The following is a 15,875-nucleotide window of genomic DNA, read 5'->3' as shown; positions in this document are numbered from 1 at the left end:
CTGTGTAGCATGAATGGGCTACAACTTACATTTCATTGTACAAACCTGTATTGTAAAATAACAATTGGCCTTTGATTAACATTATTGGTAAGCAGCTTCGTTTTCCACCGTACAAAACTGATACTTGAGGATTACAGTACAAGTCAGTTCTACCTGTTATCATGGGATGTCTTGATGGCCATCAGTTTTGGCAAGCCATCGAAGTACAAGATGTCACGGGCTGCCAAGGAACTGCAGGTGACCAGGTGATTGAGGGCTCCACAGATGTTGACCACCACCTCACTGGATGGTGTTTTCTGATGGCCATCGATGGGCAGCTTAGACACCAGGACTCTAACCATGTTCTTAGCTAAAAGGACAAAGAGCAAGGATAGTTCTCTTACAGGACTGTTTTTCAATAAATGCTCTGAAAAAATTCAGCCTTTGAAAGTTCTTAAAATATGTTGCACACAGAGTTTCCTGCCCAAAGAAGACTGGAACAACAGCAATCCCGGTCTGAATCTTACCCATGTGGTCTTTATTGGAACAGTGTCTAGCCAGATTTCTCAGTAGGCCTGTCAGAGGCCTCAGCTCCAGTTCACTGTTGCTGTCTAACAGATCCAGCAGGATGGGCAGCATCCTCTCCTGCTCCACCACCACACCACTCAGCACTGATGCCCACTGGTAGAGAGGGGCAGAGATCATATGAGGTATGTTCTGTTGATTATGTGCTATTCTAGGTTTTTCTTTCTCCAGAATCCAATTCCAAAGCAAACAAAAAATAAATCAGACAGTTCATTTTGGAACATAAATACACATGGATAGTTCATAATTCTATGGTGTGCGAGATCTTACCCTGGCCTCTCCTGCAGTGATATTTTGCAGGGCTCCTATGGCAGCCTCGCGACTGGTCGAGTTGCTATCGCTGTTTTGCAAAACAAGCTTGTATAGCGCCACTACCTTAGGGTGCCACAACCACTCAGCCCCCTTAGGCTGTCGTGACACCTCAGACAGAATGGAAAGATTCTGGTTGCGCTGCCATAGAGGAGGTCAAAGAGGGAGAAATTTTCAATTTATTGTATAGTAGCATACATTACATTCGGTTAGTTTATTTCACTTTTCTGGTATCAATATAATGTTATGAGGAGTGTGTATCTGTGCATTATTGGCATTATTCATTATTATTAGAATATAGTGATAATGGTGGCAGATTCACCCTTCAAAATTCTTAATATTTTCTTCAAACTATGGGTCTCTTACTGCGTACAGAAGTAGACAAAGCAGCTTCTCATTTCTAGCATGCAACCATAAATGTTGCTGGTCAAAAACTCTTCCCTGTTCACCCTCCCTGTAACCTGGCTAATGATCTGCTCTAAGCAATGGAGAACCAGGCCATATATAGTGTAACAGGTCCCTTTCTCCTCACTCTCAGGGTGACTATGAGAACATACATGTAACAGTGGGCCTGATGTTTACTCTCCATTACACTCCATTGCTATTGAAATGAGTAATGTGATCTACTGACTGTGTTTGTTGTATTGAAAACTGAGCCTCCCTGTGGACCTGTGGACACTTCTAAGGTTTCTATCTGCTAGGCCACTTATTATATGACTATCACTGAGATACCTGAGTGAAGCCTGACCCGCTCCATGTCAGTGGCTTGACCTAAAGCTCGACTTTTCGAGGAGAAATAGGTGGAAATTGTTTTTTAATCACTGGTACAAAAATGACACATGCACATACAGTGTGCTGTTGAAAAATTCTATATCTAAGAATGATGGTGCATTTAACAAACAGCACATGATGTGAGACAAGATGCATGTGTATTCATTTTGTGGTTCAAAGTTGATCATTAATCTACTGTATATCATGTATACAAGACAGGCAGTTAAATGACCTTATAACATAAAAGCAGATATAGATGCATTTTCTCTCATATTCAATATCCTTTGTCAACAATTAAAACTTCCATATTATGCATATTTTCACGATCATACATTTACTGTATTTTGGATGTTAACTGGTAAGTGTTTAAATGCTTTCAGGTGAAAAAGCACATTATTATTCTCATACTGTCAGTTGCTGCAGCACCTCTATCAACCCTCTGTCTAAACACTTCGTTTTAGTGCCTATCTCTTTAAGGCCCCTCTCTGAAAAGCCCAATCTGCTCTTATTGGTTGGCTGTCACAAGCCCGAACAGGTACTGGCCACCGTGTTTCTGCCTCTATCTCTGCCTGTGTTTGCCGTGCTGAGGGCGAGGCTGAGGGCGAGACAGTATAGTTGGAACATGATAACTTTACAAAAGTCTCGTTGGCTCGTTTAAGGAGAAGTTCTGAATACGGGCTGTTTGCATTTCACTGTGGATTTAGCTTTTTGATACTTTCACAGTATTTATAGCACCCAGACTTGTTTTATAATAAAAAAGGAAAATCTCAGTTTATACAATACAGGACCGTTGAAGCTTTTAATAAGATGTATAAGTGGATGTTATTGCCCAAGCACTATTCAGATGGAAAGCAATGCATATTGGGGCTTCTCAAGAGTTGTCGTTTGGCTAAAAAAGGATGTGAGCACAGTGATAGTGACATACAGCACAGATAATAAGTAGCAGACACTAGCACACAGCCTCTTGTTATGCAGCAGAAATAGCTACAAGCACACGTCAGTCAGCATTGCTGCGTTATACGTCACGTAAAGGGATATAATGGGTGTGGCTATGTCAGGGGAGCTTGAGGGTTGACATAATATCCAACAAGTTTCTGATTATATAAACTCTAGCTCTCACAGTAGACATGCATCTGGGACACACGTATAATCACCGTCAGGGAAACTAATGTAAATAATCACATAATGTCAGATTTGCCTGTATTTGACTACTCTGCTTTAATATCACTCAATATAACCTTCCTACTAGTTTCTATCAAAATGTAGAGTTACACTGACTGCCAGTAACTCTATATTTTGTGTTTTAAGACCAAACATTTAGATTATTACAGGCCTTATTAGACTTTTAAAGAAGGGTTAATGGCTGGGACTCAAAACAAGCTGTAAACACTGAACTATTATCACCTATTAAGTTGTTACAGTAACATGATAGAAAACACTTATTGACACATCTTGCAGACACAGAGCAATGTTAGCCTTTGAGTAGAGTTTCTGGCCAACTGTCGAGTCAGTCTAGAACGTTGTTTGTGTGTTCTTCAGTGATAGGCAGGTAGTGGACCTGAAAACAGTCTCTGCTGCTGAAGAATTCAAGGTTGATAAAACCACAAGACAACGAAAACAGTATGGGAAAGTTGTGGGCCACAAAGCTGAAAGAGACTAAAACACTCTGTAAAGCTCAGTCTGGTGATAATTCTCTGTGGGTTTGTCACTTCTCTTACAGTACAGTCATTTGACACATTCATCTGAAAAGTTGAGCAATGCAGCTTTTAAAGATGTGTGGATATCATGGAATTCAGCAGTTTACAGGATGCACAAGATTAAATAACTGGTAATGAATCTTACCTCAGTGTCCTTTTTGCCATACAGAGTAAAGCAGCCGATGGCCTCACTGTCCTTGATGGCAGAGCCTCTCGTTGGGCCCTCCAGACGTAGTCGGACTGAGGGAGGAAGCTCAGTGTAAAGCTGGTAGGACAGATTCCTCATCACACACAAGCAATTCTCCAAACCCTAAACATGACAGAGAGAGGAGGCAGATAGAGGTGTGACGAGAGGAGGGTGGAAGGGTGGATTTGTAGTGAAAGCAGTAAATAGATAATTTACCTGAGTGGTTAATCATATTTAGGACATGTGATATAGGACATTTCTTCCTGCTTTCACTATTGGTTTGTATACTCAAGCCAACACGACATTATGTGGACATTTTTAAATTGACAAAAACTAGCAACACATTGGGGCATCGTTATTTCATCTCCTTGCATCAGAGAGGGATATTCACTGCTTGATCACCGGCAAAATGAAGATTTGATCACAGGTAATAGTTCAAGTTATCAGCTTGAAAAAATCAAGATGTAAAAAGCAAAACCTGATGTAAGAAGTTTACTGATGATTAATGTCCTGACTTCAATTCAGCTGACCCCAGAAACACCTACACACAAAATAACCTAATATCCTATTAAACTAGGGCTGGGCGATAAAACGATCTCGATAATTTTCATGATAAAATTTTCCACGATAACGATGATAAAGTTATGACATTTATTTTCAATATAGTTATTTTCGAGTCCGTTTTCCTTTACCTAGCACTACACCGACAGCCAATCGCACAGCAGAGAAACAAATGCATGTGGTTGGTACATGTTTCCGGCCCCTCCCACTCACAACTACTCAGAGTGACGGTGACCACCTGTGTGTCGAGCCGGCACAAGTCAATGAGTGGTCCGACTAGCGACACCGAGTGCAAGGAAACTGACAAAGACGAAGAAACTGTACCGAAGAAAGGTCATACTACTTTCTGTTATTTGGAAATAGTTCAGCTACCTGAAGTCTGACAAAGGACAGACCAGCATTAGGTGCAAAATGGGTCGGCGACCAGTCATCAGCAGAACTGGAAACACCACCAACCTCTTCCATCATCTCAAAAGGTACCGTCCGAAACAGTACTCCAAAAGTATGAGTTAACGCTAACATGCTAGCGTCAGCCTCCCCTCAAGTAGCCAACAGCCCAGCCCCACTGCTAGTCAAACTTCAGCTCGACAACCAACAGGTGCCGCTGCTTTTTCAGCCATTACCCCATATGAGAACTAAACCGAAGCGAGACAAAGACAGAACCAGTGCAGTTACGTACTGTATCGATAAACATATGATGCCTATAAGCACGGTTGAAAAATCAGCTGTACGCAGAGTGTAGGGTAAAGTTAGAGCAGCTCAGAGATGTCACCGCTTATATGTGGTCTGTTGCACATCTGAACCACATCAGGTTTTACAGAACAGGGGGCATTAAAGCGGAACTGAACAACTACCTACAAGCTCAAGAATAGAAGCTAAAGAAGCAATATTCAGAGAATACAGCAGCATAATCATACTCAACATTTACCTTTTTATTTTATTTTCTTTAATCAGTGTTCAGTTCAGTATACTACCTCTAAAATGTTTGAGACACGTTTGAAACAAGCAATTTGTTGTACATATTCATCATTTTATTTATCCAGTGTTTAACATAAAGCCATTTGGTTGGTAGGTTCTGTTGAATGTTTGTCACCTATTCATTCGGACAATAAATAATTGTATTTTATAAACCATAATTAACCTTCTGGTTTGTTTTGGGTTCTGCCCTACGGAGAATACTCTTAAAACTGTCAATTCAACATTATTATTGTTAAATACAGGCTACTGTATATCGTGATAATTATTGACATCGATCAATATAAAAAAACATATCGTGATAACAGTTTTGGCCATATCGTCCAGCCCTATAGCCTATTAAACTACAACAAATAATAAAGCACTTGAAAATATTAAGGATTAACAAATGGAAAAGGAGCATAATTCAGTACAGTTATTCCTAAATGGGTTCAAATTTCCACACAGTAGTGAGGAACACTGAACGTCAATCTGAACCAGTCCATGTGGTAGATGGTGAGATGTTTCAGTGGTTAAAGAAATCTTTTGACTGATTAGGGTTCATTGCCACGGTACAATGAATGTCTCTACGAAATTTCATGCGAATGAATCTGATAGTTGTTGAGATATTTCACTCAGAGCACAGAGCATGCAGCTAACACAATAATTAAAAAGCATCTCATTCAATCATTTTTAAAACAACAGTGTAGCAAGAGAATAATACTTTTGACAGCGACCAAAAGCATTACACTCAAAAATCCTCGTCCTCATCTTGTCAGAATGGCCACAGATAGCAAAAAGTGGATCTGGTACTGTTGAAAAAAATCATTCATCAATTTTCAGTGAATACTTACCTAGAAGAGCCCAAACCAATAATAGTGATCAGTTAGCTAGGTTATAACTGCCACATAATGTTGATACCAGAGGGAAGATTTTTTTCATTTAGTATATGTACTGAGAATTAATATCAGAATTGAGGAAAAAGGAAACAGAGGTGCTGCCAGCAGACTACAGAGGATGTGTTAATGCTGAGAACAACAAGCAGCATTACTGGTTGACATTCACCTTACTCACCACCTCAACATTAAACACCAAACAGCAGAATTTATTTTTCACTACTAACATGCGATCAGAATCAGATTTTGATGGACAGTTTAGATAAAATATGACATCTCCAGAATTGCCACCATGTGTTTTCAGTCTTAAATCTGAGGACATCCCCTGTGGCCTCAGAATGGGTTCATGTTGATGTTTAAAACAAGCAGCACAATTATAAATTTTCTCGGTTAAAGGTTTATCCAAGTGGCTGTAAAGTAATTTTGGTCCGTTGCTTGTTGACAGTGCTCTTAACTGTAGTAACTCAATGAGTGAAGAAGAATTTCAGGTTTCCTTAAGTCATAATGAGAAAGTGAAAGTATGAAGCATCGACAGATGAAGTATTGAACTGGGTCAGAAGCTGACATTCCTTAGTGATTAGTGCAACTCCAGTTAAACTGCTAGCTGAAGAAACACCACCCAAATAATTATTTATTATTACAATAAATCTCATGAAAAGTCTTTACACCGAGAAAAAAAAATAAATAAAAAATTCTACTCAGGAGTCAAAGTGTGATAAATGTTCCTGTGTGCCGCAGAGGAACATTGTTCTCCAAATACTGTTAGAGACACACACTGTAGTTTATTATGACTCTTTCACACATATACTGTGCCGCTTTAAATACTCACTAGAGCTTTAATTGTGTATTATTCCGCCACTAAATATAGTCCCCAAGAAATGCACTATTTCCTCCTGTTTGAGTAACATTTTATAAAAACAACACTGACCAGCTATTTTAGACAACTACTGAGCCTTTAAAAAAAGTTTGATGTATTTGTAAGTTTTTTTAAGATTTACATCTTCAGTAGGCTGAGACTAGACTAGAGAGCTAATCCTAAGGAACAGTCCTGGGGGGTGAATCATATTTGAATGGTTAGTGTAGCTGAAATACAACAGATTAAATTCTATTAATCCTTTCATAACTTTTCTATGTTATTCTGTCCACTGCAGCCTCCAGCGCTGCAGCGCTACTCTCCCTTATGAGAGTCGGTCTCTACAGTGTATGAATCCACTGCATGTTCAGGTGAACACTGAGACTGACTTAAGCTTCAACGTTATCAAATGTTTTCTCTTTTTTCTCTTTCTTATTTCACAGAGCAGTGTCCAAACCATTCAGACAGAAGCTTCACATTTTTATTTATTTTTATTCTCACGTTATCTGTGTGGCTGATTGTGTCATGTCAGTTTCATGAGTTACATTCTCCAGTTGAACTATTATTCATATCACAATAATTTAAGCAAAACTACTAAATGGTTTTAAATCAGGACATTTAGTATTTGGATCAAGTAGACTGCCAAATCAAAGTTTGACTGAAATTAAGTAGGTAGCAGCTGTTATTTCAGTGTGACACCTACATGGTTAATCAACAAGAAAGTAAAGTCCCATGGACAGGGTGGGGAGGCTTGGAAGCACTGACGACACGTTGTTGGTCGGTCTTGGGTCATGGGATTTGTTGACAATAAGACAAGAATAGAAAAACACCAGCCTTCATCTTTAACATGACGTGTTGTTAAATGTCAGAAGATGCTTTGTAGTCTTTCACTTTGTGTAATCTTTGACTTTTCAGTCTTTTAATTTCCAGCGTTGGTGGTTAGCTGTCATAGCTACTGACATTTTAAAGAGACTGACAGTGTGGTGTGCTGTAGCCATAATGACCATAGTGATTTTCAAATCATCATTTACAGTGTGTGAAAGTGTCACAGGCAATTACAGTGCTGCTCAAAGTTACCTTGTCATCTGGCCTCTCCTCTTGTTGAATGTAGGACACCAGAGAGTCCACCAGGCCTGGCATGTCTCTCATTTTCTGTCTCGTCCTCTCATTTACTGAGCTCAAGTTCCTATGCAACACACAGATTCAGACATTTAAATCAGGGCTGAGTTGTCAGAACATAACGCTGTAAAGCTGAAACTGATTTTAGTGATTTTAGCACAAACTTTATGGAGCTCTCTAAAATCCCCCCAGCAGCAGCACAGAAAAAACATTGTTTTATTTTGGAGCGTACTGCACTAATATGAAATTCTATCTCAGTCAATAAGCTTTGCAGAGACTCAGACATGCTTTATATGTTTTTACCTGAATGTAACTATGTTTCATGCCTTGGAAATAAAAAAATAGGATTTTGTGATCATGGCCAAAGTCTATATTGAGATAACACAGGAGTTTTATGCTACACATGCATGAAAGCTGCATTATGTGCTGTAAAGTCAGTGTAAAGAGATCATCTATCTGATGAACTGTGAGTAATATGTTTCAATGAATAAAGAACTGGTTGAATAAACTGTGGTGGTAGTTGCTGCCTCTATTCTTGATTCTGGTTCATGCCTCCGGCTGGCATCTCCATAGCATATGGCAGATAAGGTTCATGGATACCACAGTATTCAACTGACCATGATTTATTTATCATTATACAACACAGGGTCGCATAATGAAATGAATGATACGCTTAAACACGTGATGCATTTTTTAAATTTGCGTCAGGGTGAATACAAGCAGCAGCAACAAGATGGTAATGATAATAGGGTCGATATCTTCACAGCTCAACATCAGGTGAACACTGTCCATCAACGTTTACTGGTTGTGAGCACCAACCATCAACGAGTCCACCTCTCCTTGTTCTGCTGTACTGTAGTTCTGCTCTCAACATGGCCCGCCCGGTGGAGACAGGTCTCTGTGAAGTTGAAGGCACGGCGGTCTCTTAGCCAGCCTGAGTGCCATTTGTCTATTTCATTTTTCCTGTGACTGGACATTGGCCCATAGCAACCTTACATCCAAGCAGAATGTCTCCCAACCTGGATCTCTCGCTTCTCCTCCCTGGTTGAAAGATGCCATGGCCAGTGATGGCCTCAAAGTCTGTTACTCTTAATCCGAAACATGCACTTTCTTCTCCAATGCTGATGACAGTATTTCTAAGTTACTCTGAAATCTCTTACACTTAAGACATCAGTACTTATTGTTAGAAGTAAATATTCAAACACCAGCAGTTCAGTAGACTGTGTGTGTACACACATTTGAAGTTAGACAAATACTGGATTGATTGCAATGAAATTCTATAGCAACACTCGTATCCTGAGAAAATAATTCTTATGACTTCAGTTATCCCTGACTTCACCTCTTGTGCCACCAGCAGGTTGATCATTTGGTTCAGATGAAATCTCCATAACTATTGGATGGGTTGTACAGAGATTTATGTTTCCCTCAGGATGAACTGAGATACTTTATATCTGAAGTCATCATCAGATCAAACTTTGTATTTGCCTGATACTTTGGTTTAAGGGGTGCAGGGGTGCCCAAACTGAAAATTCAAGGTGGGCTACAAGTCAAAAGCAAATGCCTACTGTTTGCTCATAAACCATGTCTCTCCTCCCCCTGCTCATGCAGTAAAAGAGAAAAGAAATCTTCTGATATACCTGCTCACTTTATCTGTACTCATCGGCAAGTATTCTGACAAATTCAGTCTTTTGGTATGATGACACTGTTTAACCCACAGAATATTCAAATGTGATCAGAACCAATGCTAGGAAGTAGATAATGGGTTGAATCACCTGAGGCAGCCAGTTGTGTTGAAGAAGATATCTCTCTCAGGCGGGCTGAGTGGAAGGCTGCCAACCAGAGGAATCAACACTTTCTCTGTCAGCTCTGGTAAAGCTTCTTTGGACAGCTTCTCCTTCAGGTTGTCTCTGGAGGACAGGTTCCACAGGACACCTGCAGCCATGAGAGCATTTTATTTTGTAGTCTGAATAACTGACTTCTTCAAACCAGTAATATAGAAAGGAAAATAATGAAGACCAACTGGATTATGTGATTGAACAATGGACTGGCAAATATCAATGCATGGTTGAGCTCATGAGCAGAAACCTGTGATGGTCTTTCGAAGCTCCTCATCAGGTTGGCTCAGGACACTGACAAGACGCGTCACTCCACCGGCATTCACCAGCGCCACTTTGTTGTCTGAGTTCTCATAGATGAGGTTCCGCGTGGCGCCGGTGGCATAACGCTGCACTGCCTGGTTGTCACTGGAAAACAGCTGAACCAGAGCTGGAACACCATGCAGGGCACGAATCTGAGAGAGAGAGGAGCAGGAAGAGCACACATCACATCCTGTAAACACATACACCATCATAGGAAGTGCTGGTGACTAAATGAAAAACAAATGGACAATAAAATATATAAATAGATAGATACAAACAGGAAATAAGGGAATTATAAACCGACACAATCACGAGCATGCTGCTGTCACCTGGTTTTTGGCATCTTCGCTGTGGTAACACTGGTGTTGTATGTATGCAGCTCCCAGAACTTGCAAGGCAGCATCGGACTCAGAGAGATACCTGACAGCTGTGGGCATGTCAAGACCCTGCATCCTGCTCACACACACACACACACACACACACACACACACACACACACACACACACACACACACACACACACACACACATTAATTCATCCATTGTTTATTTCTTTCCCTTTATCATCAATTATTTTGTTTATAAGACATAAAATATCTGTCACACTGGAGCTGATCCCAGACCACATTGGGTAACAGTACTAACCCCTGCACTGCCGTGCTGCCTCCCCATACAAATAGTACTTGAGTAAAAGGGTGCACTCACACTTGGCCCAGTTGTTCTGTACCGTGCCACAGCACGACTGTCCCTCCTCCCCAGTCCTCCCGCTGGCCTGCACTCGTATTTCTCTGGCCCCAACCAGGCCTGAGCACGGTTACCTCTTGTACATACATGTCCACGTGTCGAAGCACACCTCTTCCATCCGCGCCAGGGCCAAGAAAGTGTACCGTGCTTGAGCACTGTGCAGAGCGCTCACACGAGTCAAACAAACTGGACTTTGGGGTCAGACGTGCTTGGGCACGGTACAGATTGCGTAGTGTTTGTGCACCCTTAAAGTATTTTATATTATATGCATTCAAGTACCAAAAGTAATTTTCTGTCAATAAATGTACTTAAATATCAAAAGTACAGATGAAAGTAAATTATACATATATCTTTGACAGCAGCAGGCAATCTACGTACAATATTTGCCTCTGAAATATAGTGGTCAGTATTTGAGTAAATGTAATTAGTTACTTCCCATCACTGCTGGCAACATACACCCTACATCATATAAGTGATAAAACTACAAATAAAGCTGATCTGGCTAGCTGTGGCCAAGATGCTGTAGCCAGGCTAATGAATGAAGGACATGTCTCACTCTTCCAGTGGGTCGTTGCTGTGTATCGATGCTCCATCCAAGATATCCACCCCTTTCCCAACGCTCCTCACACTGCGGAGCGAGGCGGCCCGGTGAATAGGGGCTTGGTACTGCCCTGTTCCCATGACATGACTTGCCCTGGACACATGCTGCTGCCACTGTCTCCCCCAGCCGTCCCCTGCCATGGGGACCCCTCTTCCAGTCCCCACCCAGCCCTCCTGACCAAGCGTGGAGCCCTGCTGCTGGTAGTGCTGTTGTCGGTTGGTAATACGGCTGATGGTGCGGTGAGAAGGGCCTTTGTAGGTGTACTGATACGGAAGCTCCTCCTCCTGCCAGTAGCTCCTGTCCTGGGCCAGTGTCCCACTGAGGCTGCGCCGTAGGGTGCCGGGGGGAGGCACAGTGATTGGGAAGGAGGCCTTCTCTGGAGGAACAGAGACACTGATAGGAAACGCCTCCTGGTCTGCCTGGCACAGTGACTTACTGCGTCTGCTTTTGCTGTGTGACTGGGAGGTGTGGAAGCTGGTCTGGACTGTGCTGGCTCCTTTATGCCTCACCCTGGAAGTGCTCTCCACAGCAGAGCGGGAGGAGAAACCAGAGGAGTGAAGGGGTGCCGTGGGCACCTGCAGGGCGGGGGTTTGAAAAAAGGTTAGCTGACACTCTGCAGCAGCTGAAGAAAATTCATATTTTTTCTAGATTTCTGATACAGACACACTTTCATATCTTTATTTGCACTGCAAAAAGTTGTTTATAGAAAAGCTCTTACAGCGATGGCATGGACAAAAAAGTATCGCTAGTATCTTCTTTAATTAACAGTTCACAAGAAACAGTGCCTGCTGCTAATGAAACTGTCCACAGCAGCTGGAGGTTGGTGTAGGATCTTCTTATTCTCTCCTTCAATAAAGCAAGCTTACTGTTAGCTGCAGGAAACTCACTGCGGCCTTTGAATTGTTAAGACTGGCCAGTTAAAACAATAGACAAACGTCCTGTTTATATTGTTTCTACATTGTTCTCAGTGTGGTCTGAAGAATTTTCCTTCTCACTGACACGGAGCCAATCAGACAAGAGAGGAAGCATTACTCATAAACAATGCTGGCTCCTTGCTTTCAAGTGTGTGTGTGTGTGTGTGCGTGTGTGTGTACAATTGACACATTGGTTTCTCTTTTCAGAAAAAGTAGCTCAACTCTATTTATTACAATTATTATTATAATATATTTATTTCTATTTTTGACAACTTTGTCTTACTTTCATATCTCTGGCTGGATTTAAACATCTTGGAACATACTGAAATATTGACGTCAAAGGAATAAGAAACATCGACAGTCAGTCAGACTTCTTAGTTAATAATAATAATAACACACATTATTTATGTAGCACCTTTAAAAACAGAGTTTATAAAGTGCTTTGACAATCAAGCAAAAGCAGGAAACTCAGGAAGAAAATATTATAGAATAAGCACTCAACAGTCAAGCCAAACACAAGGAAGTCTAGTCTGAGGTGAGTTAAAACAAGAAGGCAGAACTCCAAATGTGAAAACACAAAACATCTAAATCAGTTTTTACAAGTAAAAGGAATAAAAGTGATAAAACAGGCAAAATCACGGAAAAGGAAGGGAGTGAAAAGAAAGAAAAGAGAAGTCTGCAAAGTCTAGCAGGTCTGACAGATGTGATTATGAAGAGAGACCAGCTCCTCTGTGTTAAAATTGGAATTAAAAGCAGTTAAAGAAGCAGCCATAAAACAGACATACAGTTAAAAACCCAGACAGGACAGACAGGACAGGTGAGCTGAGAGAAACTGGTAAAAGTGATGAAACCACACTGAATAAAACCAGTTTGTGATCAGACACACAGATATCCTCAGTATCAAGGTTAAAAGGGCTGAAACCAGAATATAAAACCAAGTCAAGAGTGTGGCCTTTTGAATGTGTGGGCACTTGTATTGCCTGAGAAAGGTTGAAAGAGTCTATAATGTCCGTAAAATCTGTGACAAGAGACTGAAAAGGGCAGCAGACATGTTAAAACTGCCTAAAATAAGAACCTTGTCATACTTGGACATAAAATGAGATAAAAACACTGTTTGGCCTGTAGATTATTAAAATTAAAGTTGAGAGATGTTCGAAAGCTGATGTAGAGGAGTAAAAAAAAACACGTCTCTGTGATAATAAAAAAATCTAACTTATCAAAAGAAATACATTTGTGACATAAAAATGATTTGTTATTAAGGGATTTGATGTTCAAAAGACCAAACTGAATGTGAGTAGCACAGTTGAGGGGAGGTGGTGACAGAGAGTTAGAGGAACTTGAATGAAGCTGCAGAGGGTTGTGAGACTGAGTGTGCTGGAGCTGGTCTATGGGAGGAGATGAAGGTGGTTATAGCAACAGGAAGCGCTGGAGCGGACAGTGTCCTGAAGGTGACCTGAGGTGAGACGGGAGAGGAACAGGGGGGCTTGGAGTGGGAGCGTGTTGTATTAACAGTCATGTACGTGAGGAGGACTGCACTGCATGCTGGATATTTGCGGACAGCATTTGACTACTTCGCCTACCGGGATGAATCCCGCCTCTTGTGAAAAAGCAGTCACAATGCCAGAAGTGAAAATTGTCTATCCATTTTCTAAACCACTTTATCTGGAGGTCAAGCCGAAATGTTGACTCATGCTAATAATCTGCTCATGCTTTGCACTAGTTATTCAGTACAGCAGGTCAAAAGTTAAACCAATCTTTCTGTCCACAGTTTGGGGAGTACTGTGACCATCTGTCTTTATTTTCTCTGTTTGGTTGTGTCTGAATGTCTGACTGCTCCTGTTCTGGCTGTCCTATCATATCTCAGCCTGGACTGTAGCTGCTCACTGTAGGCCATGTCTTCTCTTAGTACGCTGAAATGAGTTTAAGATTAACATCAACAAGCTCAGACATGGTGGGCACATTCAGGCAAATTTACAGGTAGTTTAACTCCATTTAGGCCAACAAAAGAAAAGAAAAAGAAAAAAGCTTTATTTTATTGTCCTCATAATAAGTGTCAGTTAATAGGTAATAAGGGTGTTATAAGTCATGAATCACTGCTTATTAACATTAATAAGACTATAGAAGTGTTAATAATTATAAACACGTGTTGCTTATATTATTATTTTAATACATTTATAAACACTTTTAAGAAACTTGTTAACAGTTTATAGACACTTCAGAATGTTAATAAAAGCCGTCTCAGTTCCTTATAAACACAATTAAAGAGGAACAATAACTTAAAATCGTCTGACACATTTTGTTATCGTTAAACCTCTACTATGCTTTTGGTTGCTTTATTAAGACTAATACAAACTTCATTATACAATTATCAGCACTTAACTATGCATTTTAGTTAATTATGTTTTTTTCAGCTACTGGATCTAAAGTGAGAACAATAACTTGTTAGGGTTAATAGATCCTTTATTATGCACCTATTAACAGTTAACTATGCTACCTGTTAAAAAATAATAGAAGTATTTGTACATTTATTCAGGTAAGTACATTGAGGTAAATTGTATTTTGTAAAGTATATTCAGAAACATTATATAAAACATCACTAATCACATCAAAACAATGTTAAGTGTTGAAAAGTGGGTGTTCTCAGGTAGCACACCTGGTAAAGAGCACACCCCACTCACCACTGGTTTCTTACTATAGCAGCCCAGGTTTGATTCTAGCCCGCAGCCCTTTCCTTATGTCCTCTTTACAAAAAAATACAGGTAATAAGTGAAAACCTTGCTTTAGATCCAGTAGCTACATAAAGCATAATTAATGCAGTGAACTGCTAAGAAATGCATAATTAATTATGTATTACTCTTAATAAACTTATTACAGGGAGTCTAATATCAAGCGTTACCTACTGTTTGATACCTTACTTTGAGGTAATACACACATGTTCAGCACCTTTATTCATTTACAAAAATATATTGAACTACCCAATGCATTACTGTTTTTAAAAGAGCTTTGCTTAAAATACACTAAAAAGTTACACAATTTGACTTATTGAAATCAAGAAATCTAACTGATCTAATGAGAAAAATTTAAGGATTTCACGAGCATTTAATAACCTTTTGCTATACCTAAGACTAAAACCACATTTTGTTTGCACCAAAAAAGTATTGAGGTTCAATCCCTGATTCTTCTTCTGTGACTCCAGAGGAAGCTGCATGTCATCTGATAAACTGCCTCGTCACCTCGTCACTGTGTCACTCAGTCACACAGTAGCTAAGTTGCATTGTGTGAAATGTAGGCACCAGGATTTGAAAAGCAGTCCTCTGGTCCAGCATCGCACTCCTATAACACTATCACACTGTCTCAGAGTATGGACAGTTTAAAGACAACCAAAGATATCACCCTTTCTATTCCCTTTTCGAAACTCAACATTAACCACAATGCAACTTAGCAAGTGAGTGACATCCCTTGAGGCAATTTATCAGATTACATGCAGCTTCCTTTAGAGCCACAAAAGACCCAATACTACTATTTCACATATGCAGTAATATTCAAACACTGTAAATACACTTCAGT

The 15,875-nt window shown here is 40.3% G+C and overlaps 1 protein-coding gene across 1 annotated transcript in view; it reads right to left on the bottom strand.

Moving 5' to 3' along the window:
* The window catches only part of LOC140995243 (plakophilin-3-like), a 32,987-nt gene that overhangs the window by 8,823 nt on the left and 8,289 nt on the right, over positions 1-15,875 (bottom strand). The window contains exons 3-11 of the mRNA XM_073465211.1: positions 11,350-11,969; positions 10,379-10,502; positions 9,997-10,201; positions 9,684-9,843; positions 7,870-7,978; positions 3,487-3,651; positions 835-1,014; positions 507-660; positions 154-349 (exon numbers count right to left, since the gene is read on the bottom strand). Coding sequence (XP_073321312.1) covers positions 154-349; positions 507-660; positions 835-1,014; positions 3,487-3,651; positions 7,870-7,978; positions 9,684-9,843; positions 9,997-10,201; positions 10,379-10,502; positions 11,350-11,969 — 1,913 coding nt within the window. The remainder of the gene's footprint in view (positions 1-153; positions 350-506; positions 661-834; positions 1,015-3,486; positions 3,652-7,869; positions 7,979-9,683; positions 9,844-9,996; positions 10,202-10,378; positions 10,503-11,349; positions 11,970-15,875) is intronic.

Source organism: Pagrus major, chromosome 4 (genome assembly GCF_040436345.1).
Source record: "Pagrus major chromosome 4, Pma_NU_1.0".
Taxonomy (NCBI): Eukaryota; Metazoa; Chordata; class Actinopteri; order Spariformes; family Sparidae; genus Pagrus; species Pagrus major.
Note: the sequence above shows the minus strand (reverse complement) of the source record. Positions and strands in the feature narration are given on the sequence as shown.